Source organism: Convolutriloba macropyga, chromosome 10, assembly GCF_964194025.1.
Source record: "Convolutriloba macropyga chromosome 10, txConMacr16.3, whole genome shotgun sequence".
Lineage (NCBI taxonomy): Eukaryota > Metazoa > Xenacoelomorpha > Acoela > Convolutidae > Convolutriloba > Convolutriloba macropyga.
Window position 1 is genome coordinate 8,835,512 of NC_134477.1, and position 27,007 is coordinate 8,862,518.

General features: G+C 35.9%; 2 protein-coding genes across 4 annotated transcripts; both read left to right on the plus strand.

Moving 5' to 3' along the window:
- Window positions 1-11,079: 11,079 nt before the first annotated feature.
- Window positions 11,080-12,586, plus strand: LOC142348244 (uncharacterized). 3 transcript variants are annotated; one of them, XM_075399534.1, is made up of 2 exons: window positions 11,080-11,463; window positions 12,278-12,586. In XM_075399534.1, the coding sequence occupies exons 1-2, from the start codon at window positions 11,239-11,241 to the stop codon at window positions 12,545-12,547; spliced, it is 495 nt and encodes a 164-aa protein (XP_075255649.1). In that variant the 5' UTR covers window positions 11,080-11,238; the 3' UTR covers window positions 12,548-12,586. The 3 variants fall into 3 exon arrangements, with proteins under 3 accessions (XP_075255649.1, XP_075255651.1, XP_075255652.1); XM_075399536.1 differs by lacking the exon at window positions 12,278-12,586 and adding an exon at window positions 11,546-12,142; XM_075399537.1 differs by lacking the exon at window positions 12,278-12,586 and adding an exon at window positions 11,853-12,142.
- Window positions 12,587-13,655: 1,069 nt separating this feature from the next.
- Window positions 13,656-26,343, plus strand: LOC142348245 (uncharacterized). The gene is made up of 2 exons (XM_075399538.1): window positions 13,656-13,749; window positions 25,300-26,343. Exon 2 carries the CDS (start codon window positions 25,302-25,304, stop codon window positions 26,331-26,333), a length of 1,032 nt encoding a protein of 343 aa, XP_075255653.1. The 5' UTR covers window positions 13,656-13,749; window positions 25,300-25,301; the 3' UTR covers window positions 26,334-26,343.
- Window positions 26,344-27,007: the final 664 nt, after the last annotated feature.

Here is a 27,007-nt window from a genome sequence, read left to right on the forward strand (position 1 = left end):
ATATTTATTCTTAAATCAGAGCTCTGTACCACAAGGCAAAAATAAATTGGGTCAGAGCTAATAAAATGGTGCATCGAGAAAGCTGTTTTGCTTCATCTTTTAGTTATTTTTCCAATACTTTTCCAGCTTTCTCAATACCAGTTTAAAATTTCTTTGCTGACTGGGGTATTGGTTCCCAATCTATGGGCGTCACTTTGGTGCCGTCAAGTCCTGATTCGTCAATAACATCATTATCATCAGCTCAATGTCATTTTTTCTTGTCCGAACAGATGCTGCTTTGAATCGTTTAACTGTAAACATCAACCAATGCGCTTGTATCCTTACCCGGAGCAATGAGTCAGAATAATTCAGCCCCTAATCACAAACTTTCCAGTCTGTTTTTATGCATGTCTAGCATTTTGTGAACATGCACCAGTTGTCAATTTACAGTTAGCTTGTGGACGAAATTTATGAGTGATACATGTACGAACAATTTTGCAAACTCTGCTCTCCGTCTGAGAAGTTATACTAACCTAATGACCTTCCATCTGAACATGGCTAATTGACAGACTTCGCTCGATCTGAGCATAGCTAATTTTCATTATTCACTCAGCATGAACGGACTAATTACATTGAGCGCTTACTAAGCATCACCAGCATCCCCTTCTTGTTTTTTCTTAGTATCTTTCAATTAGCGATTCTTTTTGACTCGAGCAATTTTCTGGCTCGTACGGGCCATTTCTGCAGCTTCTCGTTTCAGGGGCTCTTCAAAATCAAGAGATGATTTCCCTCTCCTTCATTCAAAAAAAGTACCCGCGCTAAAAAAATCTCGAGTCGCTTAATTTTCTTAGATTTTTTAAAGAGTTTAATAGGTGGGGGATTGCAGGATATTTTGAATTTGATAGCAGTGTGACGTTGGTATTTGGAATGAATTTTATGTTTTCTTCGCAGATCAAATCAAACCATTCTTGTTCGATAACTGACCTTAACAGACGGTGATCCATTTTAAGACCAAAGTTCTGATGAAATCACGAACTCAGTACTGTTTTCTGCAAACATATCAAGAGCTCAATTTAAAGCTAAGCAGTGCAACACTTAAAGTCCAACAACTCTATGTTTACTTGAATTGCACTCTTGCTGGCCAATTAAAATACTACTGTAGCCTAACCAAAATGGCAACACCGCTTCGTAAAAAAACTTCATGTATAGGCAGTGTGAAAGTGTGTTTGCCGAAAAAAGATTTCAGAGCTTGAGAATAAAAGAGAATCTAACAAGTTACCGTAATTAATGATTTGAGAGGTTTGAAACTTTTTTCTTCGTTTTCATGAAAATAATCAGTGACAAAGCGAAACTTGCAGACAAAATGTGAATAAATCAAAGCTCACTAAGTGAGCTTTTAAATCCTTGATGCAAATTTAAAGAACATGGCAATGCGTATCTTGGCAACTAATCCCCTGACCCCCCTTTCTAAGGACTAGATTAGAGTGAGCGATGAGATCAAAGGATTAGAGTCCATAACTTGTCACCATTTAACGCACTTTTAGAATGTGAAAACTAAGAACGTATATACCAGCGTTTGAGTCTGTCAGCGTCATCGCCCTCGCTTACTTTCCTGATCTTAATACTTTCCTGATCTTAATTATATCTTGTGCGGAAAACAGCGATCATGCTGAGTAAATATACTAAATAAGATGTGGTTTAAGTTAATTTTTGTAATGCAAGGGTCTGGCTTGAGGGCGAGTTCCTGAAAACGGTCCAACAGAAAGTGAAATATGCTGAAAAGTCTCATCAATGTTGGATTAAATCAAAACTTGACAATACATGCCTGTAATTCAAGTTGTTTGATGTTAGAATCGCTCAAGTTGATTTCACAAAATACTTTAAAGATAAGGTCTTTTGGTTTTGAAATTACTTATCAGAAAACATCAAAAAGTCACGAGTCTGCTTAAGATGTTAACGTTTAAAACCTTGAGAAAATAAGCATACATGCACACCGCAGATCATCAGTTTTGTAAAACTTTAGAGGCATTAGTGGCATTCAGCCCATAAAGCAAAAGAGACAAAAATCCCATCTTGGGGAAAAAATTTTAAATTGAAATAAAAAAAAATTGAGAAAGATAATAGGCAAAAATAAATTGGGTCAGAGCTAATAAAATTGGTGCGTCGAGAAAGCTGTTCTGCTTCATATTTCAGTTATTTTTCCAATTCTTTTCCAACTTTCTCAAAACCAGTTTAAAATTTCTTTGCTGACTGGGGTATTGGATCCCAATCTATGGGCGTCACATTGGTGCCGTCAAGTCCTGATTCGTCAATAACATCATTATCATCAGCTCATTGTCATTTTTTCTTGTCCGAACAGATGCTGCTTTGACTCGTTTAACTGTAAACATCAACCAATGCGCTTGTATCCTTACCCGGAGCAATGAGTCAGAATGATTCAGCCCCTAATCACAAACTTTCCACTCTGTTTTTATGCATGTCCAGCATTTTTGAACACGCACCAGTTGTCAATTTACAGTTAGCTTGTGGACGAAATTTATGAGTGATACATGTACGAACAATTTTGCAAACTCTGCACTCAGTCTGAGAAGTTTTACTAACCTAATGACCTTCCATCTGAAACTGGCTAATTGAAAGACTTCGCTCGATCTGAGTATGGGTAATTTTCTTTATTCACTCAGCATGAATGGACTAATTACCTTGAGCGCTTACTAAGCATCGCCAGCATCCCCTTCTTGTTTTCTCTTAGTATCTTTCAATTAGCAATTCTTTTTTGCCTCGAGCAATTTTTTGGCTCGTACGGGCCACTTCTGTACGTTTCACGGGTTCCTCAAAATCCAAAGATAATTCTCCTCTCCGTCATTCAAAAAAGTACCCGCGCTAAAAAAAATCTCGAGTCCCTCAATTTTCTTAGGTTTTTGAAAGAGTTTAATAGGTGGGGGATTGCAGGATATTTTGAATTTGATAGCAGTGTGACGTTGGTATTTGGAATGAATTTTATGTTTTCTTCGCAGATCAAATCAAACCATTCTTGTTCGATAACTGACCTTAACAGACGGTGATCCATTTTAAGACCAAAGTTCTAATGAAATCACGAACTAAGTACTGTTTTCTGCAAACATATCAAGAGCTCAATTTAAAGCTAAACGCTGCAACACTTAAAGTCCAACAACTCTATGTTTTCTTGAATGGCTCTCTTGCTGGCCAATTAAAATACCACTGTAGCCTAACCAAAATGGCAACTCCGCTTCGTAAAAAACTTCATGTTTAGGCAGTTTGAAAGTGTGTTTGCCGAAAAAAGATTTCAGAGCTTGAGAATAAAAGAGAATCTAACGAGTTACCGTCATTACTGATTTGAGAGGTTCGTACCTTTTTTCTTTGTTTTCAAGAAAGTAATCAGTGACAAAGCGAACATTGCAGACAAAATATGAATAATTCAAAGCTCACTAAGTGAGCTTTTAATTCCTTGATGCAAATTTAAAGATTATAGCAATGCGTATCTTGGCAACTAATCCCTTGACCCCCTTTCTCAGGACTAGATTAGAGTCGGCGATGAGATCAAAAGATTAGAGTCCATAACATGTCACCATTTAACGCACTTTTAGAATGCGAAAACTACCAACGTATATACCAGCGTTTGAGTCTGTCAGCGTCATCGCCCTCGCTTACTTTCCTGATCTTAATACTTTCCTGACCTTAATAAAATTTTGTGCCGAAAACAGCGATCATGCTGAGTAAATACACTAAGTAAGATGTGGTTTAAGTTAATTTTTGTAATGCAAGGGTCTGGCTTGAGGGCGGGTTCCTGAAAACGGTCCAACAGTAGATGAAATCTGCTGAAATGTCTCACAAATGTTGGATTTAAGCAATACTTGCCAAGACTTGGCAATAATTCAAGTTGTTTGATCTGTGGAACTGCACAACTTGATTTCACAAAATTCTCAAAAGTTACTATTTTTTCGTTTTAAATTTGCGCGTTGGAAAACGTGAAAAAATCACGAGTCTGGTTATGATGTTGACGTTCAAAATCTTGGTAAAAATAGGCATACATGCAGACGGCAGATCATCAGTTTTCGAAGACTTTAAAGGCATTAGTGGCGTTTATCCCAAAAACAGAAGAGAGACAAGAAAACCTATCTTGGGAAAAAAATTCAAACTGAAATAAAAAAAGGAGAAACATAGGAGGCAAAAATAAATTGCGTCAGAGATAAAATATGGCACATCGAGAAAGCTGTTCTAATTCTTGTTTTAAATGTTCTTCCAAAATTTTTTCCAACTTCCTGGAAAATATTTTAAATTTTTTTTTGCTGACTGGGGTATTGGTTCCCAATCTATGGGCATTGCTTTGGTGACAAGTCATGATTCGTCAATAACATCATCATCAGCTCCTTTTTATTTTTCTTTCTCAAAACAGATGCTGTTTTGACTCGTTTAACGGTTAATAGCAACTGCATAGCGCTAGTATTTTTAGTAGTATCGCTAGTAAATCCCCTTTTTGTTTGCTCTTTATTTTTTTCCATAAGCGATTCAATTTTTCGTCGACCAATGTTTTCAAGGGTACGGGCCGCTTCTGCAGCTTCTCGTTTCACGGGTTTTGAAAACTCAACAATAATTCTCCTCTGCTTCATTTGAAACAAATGCCAGTGCTAAAAACCTTGAGCATCTTCAAATTTCTTAGATATATTTAAGAGCTAATTATCTGGAGGAATGCCTGATAGTTTAAGTTTAATAGCGCTGTGACTTTGCTATTTGGAGTGGATGGCATCACGATTCCTTTATTATTGTCTGCATACATATGGTGAGCTCAATGTAAAGAGAATCGTTTCAAAACTTTAAGTACAATAAAACTATGGTCGTCAGTGGAATCCTTAAATACTTCTGTTCCACTACGTTCACTTGAATTGCTCTCTTGTGAACCAATTAAAAAACCACTTAAGTTTGACCAAAATGATTGAGGACTACTCTCATCAAAAGTTTTAATGTAAGCTGCTGGCTACGTTTTTCATCGTACTGTTTATGTTGAGCATTGGCTTCTGTGCATAGCGTTTTTGAAAGAAAATGATGAGTTTTTGGGGCATTTTGCATTAATCAATTAAACGCCAGTCAAAAGCGCGACAAGTTTCAAAATTTTTGCTTGAACACTGACTCAAAACGAGGATGCTCTGCCATCTGCGTGTTTAAATGTCTGCAAGTTTGCCCAACATAGGTGGAATTGCATGCAGCAAAAGTAATTTTGCATACCATCTGAGATTTTCGAGGCTGGTGAAACCTAGAAATTAATGATGATAAAGTGTTTCCTTGTTGAATAGATAGCTCAAATTTCTGTTGTTTTTTCTTCATTTTTCTTTAGCCTAATCTTTTAATTGGCCACTATGTTTTAGACAAAAATGCAAGCGCCTTCCTTCGTTTAAATGAAGTTTTGACAAGCTTTCCGTTGTAGTTTTTGCAATCGTTTTATAGTAAATTTTTTCCAAAATTTCTACATTTGTCTCATTTACAATGCCTGAAGACAATTTTCCGGACATTGATTTTTCAACCATATATTTCGTTTGACTCAGGAGGCTAATCAAGATTGCCAGTATTGCCAGTTGCTTGTACATATAATATGCGTATGGATAGTACCCTCCAAAATTTTGTTTACTTGCTGAAATGGTGCACAGCTACGGAAATTCAGAATTTTTTGGGTTCTTGTTTACTTTTGAGGCATTTTGCAGAGATCTTTCTCTGTTCGCCAACGCAGACTTTCAAATTCAGGAGAGCTATATCACGTTCTTTAATCATTTCCCTTCCAATGTAAACTCTAAATTTTTTATGCAAACTATATTCTAGTTGAAGCAAACTTTTAGGATTGTATTTAACTGTAAAGACAATGTCGCCTAATTATGCAACAACTTATTTAGGTTGCTGCAAGGCCTTCCGCAAATAGATATAAAGATGCGCATTTATTTTTTTGTGAACCTTGCAAGCCGTTAAATCCGAGCTTGTTGTGAGCCTCTTCGAAGTTTTTGGTAGGTTGTATCTAAAAAAAGATCTTTTCTTTTCATTTCAAGTATTGTTGCGGTTGCAAAATTAACGCCCTTTTTTGGTTTGGTTTTACCTCATTCCTATCAGGCTTTTCTTTCCTATCTATATAAATAGGAAGAAATTGATCCTAATTACCTGTCTATTAGAATATTATCATGCTGGCATCCCTATTTTGAAAGGTAATTTTTCCCCTTCGCTGTAACATTAAGACATAATGAGGTCCATTTTTAGATGGTCTTCAAAATCAAAATTCTTGTACTCTGCTTACTTTGCTTTTGTTTTCTGATTGTCAGCTGTTTTTTTTCCGCTTGTTCTGTTGTAACTGTATACGGTTTGCACATTGTTTTAAAAGTTTCTGATGTTTGAGTGATGTTTTTTATCAGACTAAGCTTAGAAATATTTAATTCAGCTGGTGGGACATCTGCTTTGAGACGGATATCAGGGCTTGATTTTAGAATAAGGGCCTGATAGCCGAATGGGCAGTGCTTCTGGTAGGGGATCTGGAGATCTATCGTTGGCATCCCGGCGTGGTCAAATATTTATACACCCATAAAGAAAAATTTATCTAGGCTACAATCCCTGAATTAAATTGCCTCGCCTGTCGTTCGAGAGCAATTCCTCCAACGTTAACCGGTTTATGTTTTAAAACTACGTTTCGATGTATCAAAAGGTTTCAGATTAAATTGCTATAGTGGGGCAGCAGTTGTCGCCCGCTGATTGTGAACAATATTGCAGCAAGTTCTTTAAATTGAGCCATTCAGTCACTACCCTACTCAACTAGACAAAAGTTTCGCCAAAACATTGTTGCAATTTTTGGACTGATTGTAAACACTCTAAAAGTCAACAAGGCGAAGACAGTCCAGCACCACCTGAAGCGAAGTCTTTCAGAAGAACTTTAGCCATGTTAACTAGAATTGAGCTAGTCTTTTTTCCTTGACGTATCGGAAGAACCGATTTTCCGGAAGAATGCGAAAGACTTTGAAAAACCAAGCAGAGGCTTCCACAGCTGCTGATTAGAGTCTTGACAACTGATTAAATTTTCTCAATTTGTGATCGTGCTCTGATGACTTTTTAAGTAGTGGTTATAGGTGCACCCTTTTATTGAGAAAATGTTGCGCTCGTGTTGTATGTGTTCGACGAAAATCAACGACAATTAACCAACGTATCACTGTGTGAGTTAAAATGTGATTTGCATTTGGAAAAAATCTGTACTGATGTGTTTAGAGTAGCAATAAATGGCATAAAAGGGCTCGTGGCAAACGTGTTGCTCCTGTGCAATAATTGTGTAGAGACCAGCAGAAGAGAACAACTACTAGGGTCTGCAATGGCAGACAAAATAGAGGAATCAATTCTGAGCCTCGAGCTTGACAAGAAGTTGGAGAAGAATGAGCAAAAGTTGACTCATGTGGTTGAAGACTGTAGTAGTGGAAGTTAGGTCTCTGTAAACAATGAAATGCAAAAATGGAAAGAATTTATTCAGACGTCGCTTTGAAATCTGCCACGGCATCATCAAATGAGATGTAAGATGGAGGCAAGGGAAAGTCAAGCAAGACCGTTGGTCGCAGTTTTCAATCAAACTTTACAGTTCAAGAGATTCCCGAGGATCCAGAGAAATCACTTAAGGAGAATTTTCTGCCAACGAACGAGAAGCTGATATAAGTCTTGAACTTTCTTGGAGTAAACCCAAAAATTAAGCAATTGCGACGAATGGGGAAATTTGATAAAGATAATTGCAAACCAAGGACGTTGTTGTTGACGATAGTAATTGAATATGACGTTCGCCTCTTGCTAGCGAGAGGCGTGGAAAAGCAAGAAATGCTGATACAACAGAATGTCTTTTTGTTGCCCGTTCTGTCAAATGACAACTCATATAAGGAGAACATGTGTATGGAGAAACGCCGCAAACTGATGGACGCTGGAGTAACAAAAGATAAGCTAAAAATCCGAAATCTCAAATTTGTCTTCGACTGCGTGAAGGTTGAGTTGCCACGCAAGAGTGCTGAACCCAATCAGCATGACTATTAAGCCTAGACATTTTGCAAATTAATGCAAGACTCTTAATAAATTATGAGAGAATGTTCAAATTTGTCAATGCGTTAACAGCTGGTGAATATCCCGTTGCATGAGCTTGTGAAACGTGGCTCAGCGACAACATCGCACACTCAGATGTTCAACTGGCAGAATATGACGTCTACATACCTGGCCCGCCAATTAGTAAAAGTTCGGCTCACGGTGGCTCTCTCTTAGCCATGAAAAAGTCAACTTTTTCCACTCGAATAAATGCTGATCTAAAAGAAAGTTGTGTTCTTTGTCAAATCAAGATAAACAACAAATTCATGTCGTTTGTAGTTTCTACAATCCACCCAAGGGCATTCAGTATCTGTATGCCTTCAAGGACTTTAAAAGGTTACTGAACGCTATACCCAATAAAAGGGACGGTTGTATCTTGTGCGGAGATCTCAAATTTCCGTCCACAAACTGGCATACTTTGTTGAGCAAAAGTGGGGAAGAAAGCCGAGTCATTGATCTACTGGATTCCAATATAATTCAGCGACAAATAAAATTTCCAATTTATTTCGGCAACATTTTGGATGTCGCTTTTTGTCGAAATATCGCCCTTCTGCTCTAGTGGATAAAATTTCGACGAAGTCTATGACTGTTCTGATCAAGTATCGACCAAATTTTCAATCGATTGTTCTATTGAGGTATCCAGACCTCTCCTTCAGAATTTCAGAAGTTTGGGGTCTGTGGACTATATCGCGGTGCGAAACACTATGTGTCAAAGTATCTTCAAACCCGTTTATTCACGGTCATCAACAACATGTTTCATGAGTTCTAAGACTACGTGTATTAATTAATTGTTGAGCATGTTGCGCCCCGATTCAGACAACAGCAAAAGTTGCGGCCCTGGATAACATTATCAATTTCAAATCTCTTGAAACAGTTGAAGACACAAAAGGACATCGAAACCGACTGGTTATCGGAAGCTGAAGTTGACACAGTTAGAGAATAGTGTCGCAGAAAAAAGTGAAAAGGATCGAAAGACGTGTCAAGAAGCACTGATGTACGCTAGAAACACCGATGCTGTGTTCGAATACTTGAGGTCTTTAAAAAAAATCTTCAACCATGCCCGAAGAAATCACTTGGGGTGAAAAAAATGCAAGGATAACAAAAAATAAAGCCGATCTTTTAAATGAAGTTTCCCATTCGGTAGTTTCTCCGAAAATAGAGATAAACTTTAATGTTTGAGAATCCTTTTTTGACGTCTGTTTTGAGTTTCGCGTCTGTGAACTACGCAGGGGCGGGAAACACTCTGAGCCAAAGGAGCTTTAACAACGTTTGTTTCACGAACATAAACAATATGTGCCACGAGTTTTACGACTACGTGGATTAATTAATCGTTGAGCATTTCCCGCTCGGATCCAGACAACAATATATGTTGTGTCCCTGGATAACATCATCAACTTCAAACCTCTTGAAACGGTTGAAAACACAAAAGGACATCCCGACACAGAAGCGGACTAATTATCGCAAGCTGAAGGTGACACAGTTAGAGAAAAGAGTCACAGAAAAATGTCAAAATGATCGAAAGACGTATCAAGAAGCGCTAGTGATTACCAGAAACACAGATGCTGTCTTTAAACACTTGAAATCTTTGAACGGATCTTCAGCCATACCTGAAGAAATCACTTGGGGTGAAAGACTATGCAAGGATAACCAACATAAAACCGATCTTTTAAATGAATTTTTCTATTCGGTTGTTTCTCTGAAAATAGAGATAAACCTTAGGGTTTGAGAATTGCTGGACATAACCAGTGGTGTTCCACAAGGTTCTCCATTCGGGCCGCTACTGTTCTGCGTTTTCCTGAATGATCTTCAAGCTGTCGTCAATTTTGTCGATCTTTTTCTGTTTGCGGACGATTTCAAACTCTTGGCACACAGAAGTCTTGAGACAGAGATTCAATCTGACCACGAACAGGTTGCACGATGCGTGAAAGAACACAAGATGGAGTTGGCCCCAAAAAGGTAATATCAAATAGTCATTCAAGGACGCATACCCAGATTTCGACATTCCGGAGGCCCTCTAGAGTCATCAAACTTGGTAACAGACCTTGGTGTAGTTTTCAATACTTCGCTAACATTGTCTCAGCATTTGGAACATCGATTAAAAAAGACCAACAAGGTACTTTTGCAATTCATAAGAAAACTTTCAAACGAAGTGAACGAAACAGTCAAGATGTGTCTCTATAAAATGCTGCAACTGCCGATTTTGATATATGAGGTCCAGTTCAATCGCTTGTCTCGATTGGACTTGCAGATACTAGAGAAGTGTCAAAAGAGAGTATGGAAGTGGATAACGCACAACTTCAAACTCAGCTACGAAGAGCTTCTGTTACGAGTGGACCTACTGCATCTCTATGTATCTGCAATTGAACAGCCTACTTTTCTTTCCGAGTTTACAGGAGCAGAAGTTCTACATGTGCCCCATTCCAATTCCGCGTGACGCAAAAAAAGAGAAAAAATGTACTATTTAACCTCAAAAAGGTCAGAACCGAAAGAGCCCGACATGAGTTCTACCGAATGAGCCGGATTTTCAATTTTTTTGGAAATGAAGTGGATTTCCTAAATCCGATTAGTATAAAAACCCGAATTATAAAGCTTATGAAAAATCGTCAAAACAACTTCTCAGAGCGAAACGTGTATTCTTGGCAGCTGGCATGTGATTGCCACCTGTGCCGAGATCAGTGGTCAAGATTCTAATCCAACAACCACAGCAGACCACAAAAATCAAATAGCAGACCTTTGTTCTGTAAAACAAAATACGACTTTAACAACAAATGCACGTGGAGAATCTTATGTAAATGTGGGATGTGCAACCCACTATCGGAAATCGATTAGAAATAGGACACAAAAACAAAGGTGCCTTGGAGCACCTCTGAGAAGACCCTAAAGCCCGAACTACTACTACTACTACAACAGGGAGAAATCCCCTCGGGACAACCTGAAAATCCACAACAGCAGCAAGAAATGACAAAAGGGATTCTTTTCGTTGATTGTTCTGATTGTTTCAGATGATTCGTGGTTCTTGCTATGGTAAATTGGTGTTTTTGTAATACGCAATTTATCGATTTCATCACAATACGTCTGTAGTAGTTATAATAGTTCGTGCCTACGTTTCTCATTGTTAAGCAAGAAATTGTGCTGTTGATATCGGCGAAAACTTGATAGAAATTTATGGCTGATAGGAAGGAGTCACTGTTCACCACTGACAGCAGTTGTAACACGAGTGACAATTACGCAATAGAACAGCTGTACTCGGCTAACATAAAAGACTCTGAGCTTAACGAAGTTGCGGATAAAGTAATGCCCCTGGAGGAAGAGAGAGTTTTGGAACACGACGCAGTGCTGGCACAGCAAGGAAGCGAAAACAAAAACAATAGTCCTGGTTTAGATGAAAAGGTCAGCTGTTTCCTTTTCCCTTTTTCGCCTTTCCATTCATTAGTGGGTTAAATGCTTACCTGAATTTTGTTTATTCCGCCAGCTGATTTCGACAAGTTCGTGTAAGGGGAAAGGAGACAATTCGAAAAGGTTCGTGGCAAAAGTGGGTCCAGTTTTGTTTTCAAGACGAGATCGAGTAAAGGCATCGTTGAGAGTTTTAATACGACAAAGGAAGGGATCTTGCCTTATTAAAATCACCGGAAAATGTGTCAAAATATTTCATCTATTTACTAAATAATCTGTTTAGAGCTTGACTTCTGACTAGTTTTGTGTAACCAGTTTAAGAAAATTCAGTTGAGCAGCTCTTATTTGAACTGCTCATGAGTATATATTCGAAAATGCTTTTATAGGTCATAATGTCATTCATTAAAAGGCACATTTGAAAGGTGTTTGTGGAGAATGGAAATTGGATTTAAATATAACGAGAAATAGCAGACAGAAAGCAGTGGACTACAGTTCCGAGGAGACAGTTTTTCAAATGTTTTCACTCTGAACACCAGTTTAGGAATCAAATAACCACCAATTAATTTAAAACTGTTTAGAATTAACTGTGAAATATGTTTGAATTGCTTGGAAATATCAAATGCTTGCAAATAGTTCGCGTAACTTATATTTTGAATTCATTTTTTGCCCACTTGTATTTTGATAAATCAGTAATCTATAAGTTTTACTTTATTACGGCGGTTAAAAAAATTTTGACCGGCATTTGAATTCGTGCCGGTCATATAGAATTTTAAGTTTTATAATAAAACAGTTGGGTCTCTTTGAAATAAAGCCACCGGCAGCGACTTCTCAAAAATATCTAAATACACCGTTGAATGACGCCGATGAGTCTGCGAATGAAGAAACATTCTACAGCAAGTCAGCAGTTGCCGTTCCGAAATGCGAAAACCACCCAACCTCAGATTGTTCTTTTTGGTGCCAAGAATGCAACGCTGCAATGTGTTTGAAGTGTGTGCAGAAGGAACACAGAAATCACACGTTGTTGCTTTTAGATTCAATCTTAGGAAGCTATAGTTCATTTTCCCCGGGAATTTATTGTTAAGTTAAACTTCTCTTGTTTTTGGTTGCCATCATATGATCATTGAGCTTTGGAAATTTCAATTTTACTCAGATTTCATAGTATTTGAATTACAAATATACAAATTTGATGGCAACATTGTTTTTTCAACTTGCATTACTTTGGTGGACATTTGAATTCAAGTGTAAAATATTCAGAAAAAAAACTATGTTCGAATTTATAAATTTCAATATTTTGTTACGCTCTCTTGTTTTAGCTGCTTTAGTGATACATGATCGGAGCTGTTATTGGCCTTCTCTCAGATTTTTTGAAAAAGAGGTTTTTTCACGTGTGGAATTTTAACCGTTTTCTTGCTTTTCGCTTGGAAATTTTTTGTGATCTTAAAAATTGTCAAAGCTCTAGTCATTAGCAAATCGAGTTTTATGGCACTTTTCAATTTGTAATTCAGCACGTATTGTTTTAATAAAAATGATTGCACGTCACCGGCAATCATTTTTATTAAAACAGGAAGTGACTCACGTTGAGTCTGATGTTCATTTATTCTGTCACTCAGGCTATTTCTTCCGACCCACTTTGGGGGAGGAACTATATACTCAAATGGTTTTTTTCAGACAATTTTGGCCAATCGATATAATCATCGTAAAGAGTTGTGAGTGGTATCATTAAAAAGCCCGTCCAGCGCAGAATATGGAATTAAAAAGATTTTTTAAATTTTCACTTTTTATTTGGAGTTATCGAGGTTTAAAGTTTTGTGAATATTAGACGTATTTTTCTAAATTCTACTTTTTTGGGGACCAAAATTGTGACCAAATTTGTTTTTTCAGCCGACTTGCTTTAAATTTGCTGGAAGTAAATACCTTAAAACTGCGGCCATATTCTTTTTAAGTTGAAAATTGAGCTAGTTGTACACCCAATGGATTGAGAGTCTTCTGGAGTTATAAATTTGCCAGTTTTTTGCAAATTTAAGTTTAATAAATATACAAAATGCATTTTTCTTTTTAACAAACTGAAAGATTTTGTTAAAAATTGATCTATTATGCAACAGTTTGAACAAATGAGTATTTTGCTAAACGGGCAGCAACATCTGGGCTGATCTTGATTTCACCATGGATCCTTGCGATAAAAATTCTTTTAGATTTTAATGGGGCGCGACTTTTTTTTTCAAGTGGGGTGCGACTCTTTGATGTTAAAACGAGGAGCAAACTGACGATATACAGTTCTTGCAGGTAACATCTTATAATTATAGTGCCTTGAACAGTGTGATCTCGTAAAATTGTTTGAAGTTTTGGCTTTTTATATATTATTTGTTATATCGGAAATCGATTAGAAATAGGACACAAAAACAAAGGTGCCTTGGAGCACCTCTGAGAAGACCCTAAAGCCCGAACTACTACTACTACAGGGAGAAATCCCCTCAGGACAACCTGAAAATCCACAACAGCAGCAAGAAATGACAAAAGGGATTCTTTTCGTTGATTGTTCTGATTGTTTCAGATGATTCGTGGTTCTTGCTATGGTAAATTGGTGTTTTTGTAATACGAAATTTATCGATTTCATCAGAATACGTCTGTAGTAGTTATAATAGTTCGTGCCTACGTTTCTCATTGTTAAGCAAGAAATTGTGCTGTTGATATTTTTTTATATATTTATTATTTGTTATGGTCGTGACTTAGTCTCATTATTAACAGGCCCTATTGGCTTCCTGAGGTATTGCAACTTAATCCATCGCTTTTTTCAAATCTTTTTCAAGTCTGTTTGACTTTTGAAAATATTTGTTTGCAAAAATATAATTGGGTTTTTGAGCTTCGTCATTTTTAATTGATTTTCGGTCAATTTGTAGCTCAGTCTCTGTAAACACAGGTCACAACCCATTTCCATTGAACTGTAATTTAATCTCTATAACGGTTTTAGCTTCAAACATTTGTTTCTCGGCTTTTTTACTGCAGTTACTACAAGATTTTATAAAATATGTGTGATTTTTTTTGTATTTGTACATTTTATAGGTTTTTTGTTTTCTTTTTAATTTATAAAAATAATCGTAGGTCCCATTGGTTTTGGAATTTTCCGCAATTAAACATTGGATAATGACATGTCTCAATTGCTTCCTATGGAGGTATAAATGAACTTTTTGGGGATTTCAGTGGAATTAATTATTTTCAAAAATAGAAACGTATTTTTGAACTTCGCACCTCTTTGCTCTTTTTTGTCGACCTATTAACCAGTCGCATTGAGGACAGGTTCCATTTTTTTCTAATGATGTATAGGTTAAATTGTTTTGTCTAGATTTTGTCTGATGCGAGTTTGATTTTGTTATGATTTCATTTATTAAAGAAATCGAGTTTTGATCGTAAATAATGTTTGTTGTTTGATATTTATTATTGTTATTTCTAGAAGTCATATTATCAAAAACGTTCAACGGCTCTATAGGGTGGCATGATCGTATTCCACTGGCTCTTTATGGAACGATATGTATGTTTTTGAAAGTTTTCAATCTCTGCGCATTGTCAAGAATGTGGATGAGCATGGTCGGAACCCTATGTGCGTACGCACATTGCCGAGCCTCCTTGTTTCAATTGAGTGTCGTATATTACGTTTAGTTTCACGCTCATAGAAGTAAGTTTCGTTCATTTGTAGGAATAATATTGCTTACATTGCTGATTCCGGATTCAATCATAGGCAGCTTTATTTTCCTCGAAAAGTTATTGTAACTTTAGGCTCACGTTGGTTGCATTGGAGCTTTGGATGATTCGATTTCAGCAGATGATTTGAGTGTAATATGTTTTCAACTTGTATTGCATTGTTAGATGTTAGTTTAACGTTTTGTGGCGATTTTCTGAGCAATTTTTCAAGAGCTTTTCTAGTCTCCAAGTATGCGATTCTCCGAAGCGTTGAATGGACGCCCCGAGTCAATCAGTAAAGTAGGGCTCCCTTAGCTTAAGCTTGTGTTGACGGCCTCAGCTAAAACCTCTCCAGTCGTTTGAGAGCATTTTGCCTCACGTTGGTCGGCAAAGTTTCGAAGGATCTGTTCTCCCATTTTAATGAACTTCATTGTCAAATTTGAGAGGCAGTGTTAGCCATTCTAAAGCTTTAAAACGAGAAAACTGGAAATGTGTTTTTCGAAGTTGAGTGGCTAATCAGATTGATGTTTTCGAGTTTTTCTTTCACGTGCAAAATTTCGACTGTTTTTTTTTTCGTTTTTTTTTTTGGTTTCTGAGAAATTTGTCTTCTAAATAGTTGTTAAAGTTCTGGTCTTTTGAGGTGGAGTTTTTAGTTTGATTAATTTAAATTTTTAATTTGTTTTTCAGCGCTTCCATATTATTGCATCGGCAATTTTATTGACCTGTGACGTACCTCCTGTCTAATCTGCTTTTTATTTATTAATACCTGTAAAGAGATAGCTGGGGCTATAATTGGCCTTCGTTCATGCTATTTCAACTGAACTGCGAGCTTGATGTCTTTTTCACACTTAGTTCACACTTTTTTTCACACGAGTTTCTTGTTCATTCGCGTGATTAAGTTTTTGGCCGCACGTATCTTACCTCTCTCAAAAATGACCTCTCTGAAATTGACGTTTCTCTACCTTTTCCCAAAGAAATAAAGTCAAGTGTGTTTGTGTCTTTCTATTTGAAGGTTAATTGAGTGCAGCTAATAGAAGCAGCAATAATTTATGCAGATTCCTATTCACAATATATCATCTCAGCATTTAATAAAATAAGAGGAAATTTCTTCTTTTTTGGTCTGTTTCTTTTACTATCTTTTTGAGACTGCAGATCTACGAAGCTGTGGTGGCTATTTTCTGGCAATCTGCCAGCTATGTTTTAAACACACAAGTTATTTTCAGGTGATTTATATGTTTGACATAGTTCTTCCGATTAACCTGTTCGATTACTTCCACTTTTCAGCGGAATGTTTCTCTGAAGTCATTTGTTACTCTTTCTGTATAGGTTTGCAGTCAAACTTAGATAAATTTTTGAGCTTTTGACTAACCTGATTAAATAAAAAGAATTCTGCTCTTACTTATTAAACCTAAATTCAGTACGTAAACTCTAATTGAAATTCACAGAAGTCACCCAGCTAGATAATTATAAAGCCATTTTTACTTGAATGAAGAGTTTGGAATTTGATTTGCATATAAGGATAATTTGAAATCAGAATAGCTTTCATTGAGTTTTTTTAAATCTTCGCTCTTTTTGATTTTTTTAAACTATGAGGTGTCAACAATCTAAGACACTCAGCCGGCTATGTTTTCTTACTTTATGTGGTTGTTTTAAAACATCTGTATTCTTTTCGCTTCAAATAAGGAACACTTTCAGCGCACAAACGTGAGTTATATCTATTGAGAACAAATTGTTCGAAAAGATAGTTTCCAACGGTAAGTTTTAATTGCTAGGATGTTTGGCTCAATATTTTTTTGTCTCACTCATGTTAACGTGCCGTGAGCGCCTTTGATCGAGTCTATTCGATTCATCATAAAGCGAGATTTCATTGCATTTATTTTGAAGATTATACATAAAAAAATTTTTTTTTGGCTGGAAAAAGATTTTGTTAAGTTGGTCGGATTTTTTTTTTTCACTTTACCTTACTTGTTTTAAGTGGAAAATGCAACTAAATTTGTTCAAGAATACAAAGTGAAAGAAGCACTGTACAGACTTGAATTCTTGCAGAAAAACATGAAAGTCGTCGAACATAACATCAAATGCTGTCAAGATGAAATTGAATACCACAACAGCTTGTCAAATTTGTACAGATTGAGACAGGCAGAATGTCGAGATATTTGTGACTTGCCCAACTATTTTAAACCACATTTGGAAAGTTTAAAGAATGTTGGCAATGGTGTGCAAGACGCGTCAGTCGATATTGATGTTTTGGCTAATTTGTTGAAGTTGCTGCAGAAAAGTGATGACGATGTTTTCTGGATTAGGTCAAAGCTGAAGCTTTTTATGCAATGTTTTAAGGATTATTAGTTTGTTTTTAATAGCCGCACAGCGATAGCTGGGGCTATTATTGGCCTTCTCTTGGTTTTTTTACAATTCAAAGAATTTGAATTGTATTGGGGCGCTGTCTTTTTTTTTAAGATCTGTTCACACATTTTAATGATTTTTGAAGTCAAATTGGAGTAGTGATTTTGGTCACGCCGAATCAGGAAATAGAGCGAAAACGCGAGTGGTTTTGCGGCGTGAATTTTTTTCGCTCTAATTTTATAGTAGAGTGCGAAAATGGTGTTTGAACAAAAATTCGGTTTTTCGGTAGTGGTTTTTTGTTCACATGCGGCAATTTCACTCTGATTTTTACTGTTTTTTTCGATTTTTTGGATCGGATTTTTTTCTAAATGGTTTCCCAATCAATTCACAGCTCATTCTGGGCCTAGTTTTTTTGTTTGAATTAAATTTTCATTTCTCGCTAGTGGTTTTTTTGTTCACATGCGGCATTTTGACATTGATTTTTTGTTTTTTTATTTTTTGATCTGATTTTTTTTAAAATGGTTTTCTCAATTCACTCATAGTCCATTCTAGGTCTAGTGTTTCTGTTTAGTCAATGAAAATTCTTTGAATTGTACGTCGGGACTTGTCCTGCTATGTTTTTTATTTCGTCGTCATGATTTTTGTTACGACCATATGACGTCACAGCCACTTTTTGTTCATTCGTTCATGCAATTTCAACTGAATTGCATGTGTGACGTCATTTTTCGCTCTAAATGGAGCGACTTTTTTGTTCATGCGCGTGATTAAATTTTTGGTCACACTTGACTTACCTCACTCTCAAAAATGACTTCCTCAATTTGAAATTGACTTTTATTTACTTTACTTCAAAGAGATAAGGTCAAATGGGTGTGTGTCACTCTAAATGAAGGTTATTTGAGATCAGCTAATAGAGGCAGCAATAACTTATACAGATTTTTAATCAAAATAACAGATCAGCATTCAATGAAAAGACGGAATTTTTTTGGTCTGTCTTTTTTACTGTTTTTTAGACTGCCGATCTTCGAATCTATTGCGGCTATTTTCTGGCAATCTGCCAGCTATGTTTATTAAACAGCTAATCTAGTGGAAGACAACATTTCGTAGCCTGATTCGCCCAAATTTTGTTGTTCTAGTGATTTGCAAATGTCCTCAAAATTTTTGTACAATAATTCATAGGAATTTTTGTGAAAATTAGTTACAAAAAGTTGAATATTTTGTTATCTTCATGGTAATTGAAAAGCTCTCACTCAGAAAAATCTGTCTTAATAAATTTTAGTTGTGCCTCGGCGTTGTTATGACGAACTTTAATACTAGAAAATAAATTTGCTACTTTAGTTACTCATTCTCGCATGCTTTGGTTCCGAATCCTCTAATTGAGTTACTCCTTAGTTAAAGGCTTATTGGGCTTATATCAAGGCCTATTAAGACTCCTAAGGCTAATGGCAAATTTATTGGATTTTTCTGTGGTCGGCTTGTTGATTCTACCAAGAATAATTCTACCAAAAATAATTTTCAAGATCCTTTTTATTATGGACATAAATATAGTTAAAGCCGAAGCAAATGTTGTCCCAAGAAGAATCACCTTTTAATCTGACTGAACTCCCAAACACCCTTTTTTAAAACTTGAAATAAATTTGTCCTTCATACCTCTGAATTGCGTGATGTGTTGTCTATATGAACTAGTCGTTCAAGTATCAGCAGAATAATGAGACAATCCATTGAATGTCTGCATGTCGAGTTGGTGACCTTCTACCATATTTCTTCAAAACTCACGTGAGAATGTTAACTTGTTCGAGCACTTATTTTTCCAGGTGGTAGGGAAAAAACTAGAAGTCTATTTATTATCTAGAAACAGTCTTTCGTCAATTGCGTCAGTGGATGGTTGACTTTCATTTATTCATTTTGTAGATAATTCAAAAATAACTGAAAAAAACTTTTCGTCGAAAGCAGAAAAACAGTTTACATCAGGAATAGATTCTTAGAGTTTCGTTCTATCGAGTCTTCGATGAATCTATCGAGTCTTCGATGAATCTATCATTTTTAGATGCGTATGTGGTTTCTCATTTCCATTATTTTTAAAAAATTTTCCAGTCTTCGAAGGGTCAATATAGTCTTGAGCTGGATCCATATTCTTTTTAAAAATGCACGCGTAACTAATGAAATTTATTTCATTTGAAATTTATTACGTTTTTTAATTGCTCCAATATAAAATTTTTCCAGTCCTTTTAGTCACGTGTTTCCTATATGGATTTTTTTTTGCTAGTCATCATGAGTTCTGATTCAACTGCCTGCTCTAAGTCATGCTTTTTTAATTGCTCTCAAACGAAGTTTGTAGCAATTATATTAGTCGTGTCGGTCTTTTTTAATGCGATTATTCACTAGAACGATTTTTCGTCTGACGCTTTTGACTTTTCGTCCTCAAAAATGGGATAAACAGGTAGCGCCCAGCGGGCATTAAGTGCTCTTAGAGCCTTTTAGCTCTGTTTCAGCTCAAACTGTCTGGGAGACTTATACTTATGGTGTGAAGGGCGGTTCTTAGAGGTTGAGACACCTCCCCCTCTGTTGACCCCCACCCCCACTTTTGCCTCCCACCCACTTTGATTTTTTAATCGTATCGTTTGTTCGTTTGGGTGTATTTTTGTTGCCCCCCACCCACTTTGATTTTTTAATCGTATCTTTTGTTCGTTTGGGTGTATTTTTTTCGTTGAACATAAGTGAACTAATCTCAGATTAACACCTCCCAATTTTTATCAAAACAGATTAAAGGTAAGATGTAGATATTGATTTCTTTTTAAGCACACTTAAATGATATACCATGAGTTGCTTTATGATACTAAACAACAACAATCGCAGCTGTTTTGTAGCGCTATTCGCCTGCTATGTACTTTTAATTGAAATTTTTATATTTAGGACTGCTCGGTAATGTGACGCGGTAAACTGAAGTAAAAAACGTTCATATTAGAATTGATACTTTTCTATGAAATTAATTTGTCTTAAAAAATTCAATATTGTTCATCAAAATTTTTCAATGTTTGTCAGAAGAATAGGTATGTACAAATTTTAACATTTTTAACTTATGAAAATTTCCATAGTCAGAGTTTTTTGCTTTGTGGAAAATATACTCAATTTGCTAAATAGCATGACATACAGGCAATGCTCTGAAGAAAAATATGAATATTTATATTTAAACTTTGTACGCGTTTTTGTATTCTTGTGAATTTGAAGATGAGAAGGGTCTGAACATTACGAGCAAAAGCACAATATTGAGCATCATTATGCATGTACACTAGTGTACCAAAAACCTTCGTAAAATACAATTTGTGCGCTTTTATTGTTACTTTTGATCAAAGTGTTTGATCCGCACTAAGGCGTGAAGAAAGGTGTGTTATTTTGAAGTTTTAAACAAGTTGCCATATCTTTCCCCTTCTAGAACCAATGAGCATAAGAAGTAACCAGCTTTTAAAAAATATATCAAAAATATAATACTGTTATTTATTGATAATTAAATGTGATTTATTTGGCTGAAGAGAACTAATAACGGTCAATGCCATTGTAATTGATTTGACCTTGTATTTCAGTCTCTACAGTTGCAATTGCATTTAAAATATTTATATAAAAACTGAAAACTGACTTTTCATGAATTATAGTTCATTTTGTGATCTGAACTCTAGTGGAAGCAGTAACATTTTCTCTTTATGTAACAGTAAAATAAGTATAGTTAACTTGTCGTGATGTCTAATGATACCACTCATAAAATCTTTCTACGTAAATATATCAGTCGGCCAAAATTGACTAAAAAACAGTTGAGCTTGTAGTCAGAAGTTTTTCCTTAAAGCAATTATTTAACATCATAAATCTGAAGACATTTTATACAATGCTCAAACCAACGTGCCAATTAAAGATATAACATAGACTTGGTGAGGCTACTAACGTTAAAAAGCTTCAGGTCAACAGTAAAGTCGCCTGTCATTGACACGTTACCATACACGATAGAGGTAGGAAAGTTCAAATTCAAAGTGCACGCTTGTTCTCTGCCCACTTTTCGAATGTTCAAAAAGAGAGAAAACAATTGGCTGTCAACTAAAGTTTCGTGTGAGTTGATTGAAAAAGAAAAAACGAAGAAATCGCAGACATGGTCGGTAAGAGCAGATTTCAAGTTGTCAATACTAAGCAGGACAAATCCATTGCATACGTTGAACAAGACGGTTGTCGGTCACGAATTTACTTCGAGTCTTCCAGGCTATAAAATAAAGTTTTCTTCTTTGAGTCCCTGGAACGAATATGAATTTGAGGGCGGGAGAAGAAATGTTGTTTTTGAAATATTTATTCGTGACTGAATCACACACTTGGTTGTAAATGGTTTTTAGTGACTGAATTTAGCTGTAATATTTGAATTTCTAGATTAAATTTAATTCTTAATTGATTTTCGGTTTTATCGTTTGTTGTAGATGAATTGATAGTATTTGACAATTTTTAATGTGACAAATTAAGTTTAGAAGCCAGTGTTTTCATTTTTTTGAAAAAGTTCTGAAGACAATGGAAAGCTTGCAAAGTCGCCTCTTTCATTTTTGGAGGGCTGACATGTTCAACAAAAATATGATTGAACAGTTTAATTGAATACTGTCAGAATCACATTTATATTCAGTGAAATTGTTGAAGTAATTTTCACTTTTCTTCGCAATCCCTCTTCAGCAGTAAATTGTTAGTAAAGAATTAAGTTATTTGAACTTGCGAGATAGAAAATTGAGCTGTTCTCCCTTGAGAGAAACTCAAGTTCATCAAATACACTGCCAATTGATGTCTCTTGCTCAACTGTATAGCTTAGTAACGCAGCCTAGCTTAGATTTGATGTTATTGATTGAAATCGGTTTTAATGGGAATTCAATTATTTTTTGTCTTAATGGTTTGAATAATCAGTTCCTAGAAACTCATCACACTTCATCATTAAAGTTCAAGATTGTCTGCTAATATGTTTCTGGCTTGGTTTGATTGCGACTGACAGAAGGCCAAGATGTCGTTATCTACTTCTTAAGTGCTCTTTTAAAAAATTTCTTAAGTGCTCTTTTATATGTCCCTGTAGTGCTTAAAATGCCAACACACAATAATTTTTAGTGGCAGATTCAACGTCTCCTCTCCCAGTAACCTAATTTGACATTAGTCCCCCTTCGAAATCTTGAGTATCAGTCTCAGAACAGGGTAATTAACTTAGAAACTTATTTCTCCTTTGTCGGTTGTTTTTTTTTCAATACCGAAAAACAACCATGGAGGAGCTCATTGTGGAATCGATAATTTATGTTGTCATACAGCGTTGACGTGAAATATCTTAAGATGCTCATCCCATGGATTTCAATTTCCTTTCATCCATGTAGTTCTATGCATTTTTGACGTTTCAAGAGCTTTAATGTCTCTCTGCACGGGTTCTTAGTTCTTTTATAAGCACATTATCATGAACAGGCAGGTTGCCAAATCCGTCTTCTATAAGTTTAATACTAATGTAAGTTTAAATTGCCATTTGGAAAACCAGATTTTTTGTCATAACCATTCAAAATGAATTCGATTCTCGACTTCTCCATAGAAAAAACGTCCACTGGTCCGATGTATGAATCCAAAAACTGAACTTCGCTAAAGAACATTCTTTTTGAGCTCCCATATCTATGTATTCACAGAGTCAATGAACAGTTTAGGTTTTTCAAGTAATTATGGATTTACCCAGTTTTCCGGGGATAGCGATACGGAAACACGTTAGGGACGTTTATGTTGGTTTTGTGATTAAGGTCTTTGGTAATGTTATTCTTGTGAAAAAAAGCGATGTTTCCGCCGAACTCATTGCGTGACAGATTGCGCGACTAACCGCTTTAATTTTCTCCTTGCTTGCTTCACGAAGTGACTTATGGGAGTTCAAATAATAATTCCAAGGTGCTCGTTGTTGCGTTGAAGGTCGTCCGTGAGTGTTATCTCAATAAGTCGTTGCAATAAGTACTACTGTCCGCATATAGATCTTAATCAAAGTCTAAAACAACGCGGTATTTTAACCTTGGACATGGTTTGCTTTGGCTTAGATCTTGCAATTTCATTTTTTCGAATACGATGCGGACAATGAGATTTGAGTTTAATATACTGGAAATGAACGGGAAAGTGAAGATGGGGAATTTTATTCTTGGTACTAGGGGCGCAATGATAAATCCCACGCCATGCTTATTGTGAATGCCTTGAAGAAACCCACGCAACCGAAGCCAAAGAGTTATCGCTATTGAGGCTAACCGGATTTCATGGCCGGAAGTCTAAGTAGCCCTGCGGTTAGTTTCACCTTTTGAAATTATCTGTTCAAGGGCCGTCTTTTTGTCTACTTGTTTTGAATAGTGTTGACGGATCAAATTTACTTTTGTTCCCTGTTCATGAATGTTTGACTAGTTTCATTCATTTGGTCTGATACTTACTAGCTTTTGTTGCATTAAAAACAACTAATTAACAGAAAGCTCGGTTGTATCAAATACCTCGTTTTGGTTTGTTTTTTTTTTGTTAAATTGGTCATTTGATTGAATATTAAAATTATATATTCTACACAAGAATACTATCAAATTCCGCATTCGAAGTGATATCGGACACTAAAACAACGTATGATTATAATTTATACAGATCAGGGAACCTCTTTTATATCCCGTCGTTGATGCTAGAACTGTGATTACATACCTCCTTCAATTCAAGGTTGATTCGATCCGTCGAAATGGTGTAGACTTGTGAGGACTTTGCCCATCTGTGATTTAATACTGTCTCTGAACATTTTGCTCGTTATTGAACAGGTTTTATATGTCTGTTATTGAACTGGCATTATTGCAAATATAGCGTTGGCAGCATAATGCCGTTCAATAGCGGACAACAATTTTTTAGGATCTTGTAAATTACCATTAGCGTTAGTGTTTTTTAACTTCCCAACATGATTTAATGTTGAGTTAAGGCTGCTGATGTTAATTTTTATGGTCTTTAAATCTAATAGTATGGTTATTTTTTTGCCTTATAAAACAACCTTAATAACGACATGGGGGGCTAAATGATTTTATATGCACGATGCTTATCATAGTTGTAGTCTGTCAATGTATTTTGCGATGTGACTAATTAAGAATCAGGGGTAGAATATATTAGTAGTATTAAATTATAGGTTATTGCAACCTTGATTAAATTTGAAAACATGTTTGCTTTAACTTAAATATTTCGCTCTGTTTATCATAGTTTGCTTAGTAGTCAATGTTTGATGTAGTTGAATTTGGAATCAGATAGTTGCTACATTTGCCTGTCCTAATCGTTTCTTTCGTCCAGAATTTGTCATTTTTGGACAAACAAGTTTGCATTTCATTATGGATGTAAAACGTACAGCTGGTTTCAGTTAAGTGCAAAGCAGAATGCATTTGAGTTATATTTCGTAGTTTTGACAATAATTTGCTAGTTTGCCTTTAGTCATTGTCAGGAGATAAACAATAGTCACATCTTGTTTATATTAAGATCGAAAGTTCAACTTCCTATCGCACTTCGGCTCAATCAGATTAAACGTGAGGACTAACCAGCTTTGAAATTATAAACGACTCTAGATTTTATTAGGAGTACCCAAAAATTGCGATTCACATTGGTTAAAAATTTCTAGTTTAATTTTAATTGGACTTAACTCAGTACTTTTTTGGTCAATTTCAATTTTTTCCTAACCTGAAAAAACGATTAACAACAATACTTAAAACATTTACAAATCTCATTTTGAGGTCAGTTTCTTATTATTTATAACTTATTATTTATAACTCAATTTAGTATTACAACAATATATTTAAGTTATGCGTCGCCCTTCAGCTGAAATCGAGGAAGAAGACATTGAATTAAAAGTTTTCCCTCCCCCGGCCAAAATTCCCCGAAAGGATTCCAACATTGTTCCCAAATGCAGCACCCACGCAGATAACGATTGCACTTTTTGGTGCAACGAGTGTTCAAAACCAATCTGCTTAAACTGTGTTAATGAAAACCACCAAGAACACAGCTTTCTGTTGCTTAAGAAAGCTCTCAGAGAAAAAGTTAAAGACGCTTTGGATAAAATTTATCACCTCAAAGATAATATCCGATTTGTTAATTCGAATATTACGCAATGTTCAAGCGAGGTTGCGTTTCTGAACAGCATGTTAGAAGTTTTGAGGAAACGAAAGGAAGAATGTGAAGAAATTCGGGATATTCCGGTTAGTTTTGAGCCCAATATGGTGGGTTTAAAAAGGTTCGCGGAAGGTAAGGACGATCATAATTTGGACGGACAAGTTCTGGACAAACTGTTCCAGTTGTACCAAAAAACAGACGAGGACTTATTCTTCGTTAAGTATTCCTTCCTGAAAGTGTTTCACGGAACGTTTTCATCAGCTGTGTCCGGGAAAAGTCGAGCGTCGAAACGGGAATATTTCGAAAGTCGAATTGGAACAGGGAAGTTTTTGTTCACGCTGAAAGGAACACACAAAGAAGGAACGCATAAAATCAGACTGGCGTGTGACACTACAAAAATGACAGCAGAGTCGATTAAATGGCCTGTAATTGTGAATTTCAAATACTCGGTTTTGTCGGATAACGAAGCTAATATGAGCGCTTCTAACGGAAGTTGTGCGACTACTTCGTCGAAAGATGCTTCAAATGGCGAATGCTCTTCTTCAAAGCAGAAGGAGAAAGAGAAAGAACGACCCAATCATAATGTGCACACGTTTTGTGGACTTAGTTTTGAACAGAATACCTCTGAAACCTATTTACCTTTCGTGTATGATATCCACACTAAAGTATTCATTGTGTTTGAGATGTGTGTTGTGAATGAAGACTTTAATCTCGGCCTGAATTAATTTTGAAAAATTAGATTCGTGCAGCTTTTTTTCGTTCTCATTCTAGTTATAGGATTGGAGCTTTATGATTATTTTTTTGCCACTAGCTCGAAAAGATTGCTTTGTTCATGCAATAATTCAAAATAAAGTACCCGAGGAGCAATTCCTGACACTCAAGAAATATTTTTCATAATTATGTGCAAGTTTTCGTGCATGCTTGCTTCTATCGTGGCTCAAAGTTTTTGTTTTGCAATCCAGGACCGGTTTAAGGTCTGCGAAATATGGCGGCGAATCTTTTAGTTTTTCAGTTCAACTGGAAAAAGACGACAAACTATAACGATTTTCAAAATAAATGAAATTTGACAAATATTGCTTCTGGAAAAGTGGAGGCTGAGTGTATCCATCAAGCGCAAAAAACTTTAAGAATAATATTTTGGAGAAATTAAGACTTATTTTCGGCAAGAATATCAGTTTACTAGTACTTTCTAGACATCAGAAAATTGATATACGAAATTTATTGAATTAGTTTGATATTCTCTGCTCCTGAATAAATAACCAACCCCCTTGATTTCGAAGCCTAATGAAATGCCTAAATGACTAATATATTTAGTAGTGAAATGCCTAAATGACTAATATGGGCTTCAAGAAGACAGACGGACATAATACGAAGACCGAAAATTGTTAAGTTAAGAAAA

What these genes read in the sequence shown, in the direction of transcription:
- LOC142348245 (XM_075399538.1), top strand. Translation starts at nt 25,302, where the DNA reads ATGCGTCGCCCTTCAGCTGAAATCGAGGAAGAAGACATTGAATTAAAA.
- LOC142348244 (XM_075399534.1), top strand. Translation starts at nt 11,239, where the DNA reads ATGGCTGATAGGAAGGAGTCACTGTTCACCACTGACAGCAGTTGTAAC. An exon ending in GTCCTGGTTTAGATGAAAAG is followed by an intron (nt 11,464 to 12,277) that starts GTCAGCTGTTTC and finishes TTTGAAATAAAG; the next exon opens with CCACCGGCAGCGACTTCTCA.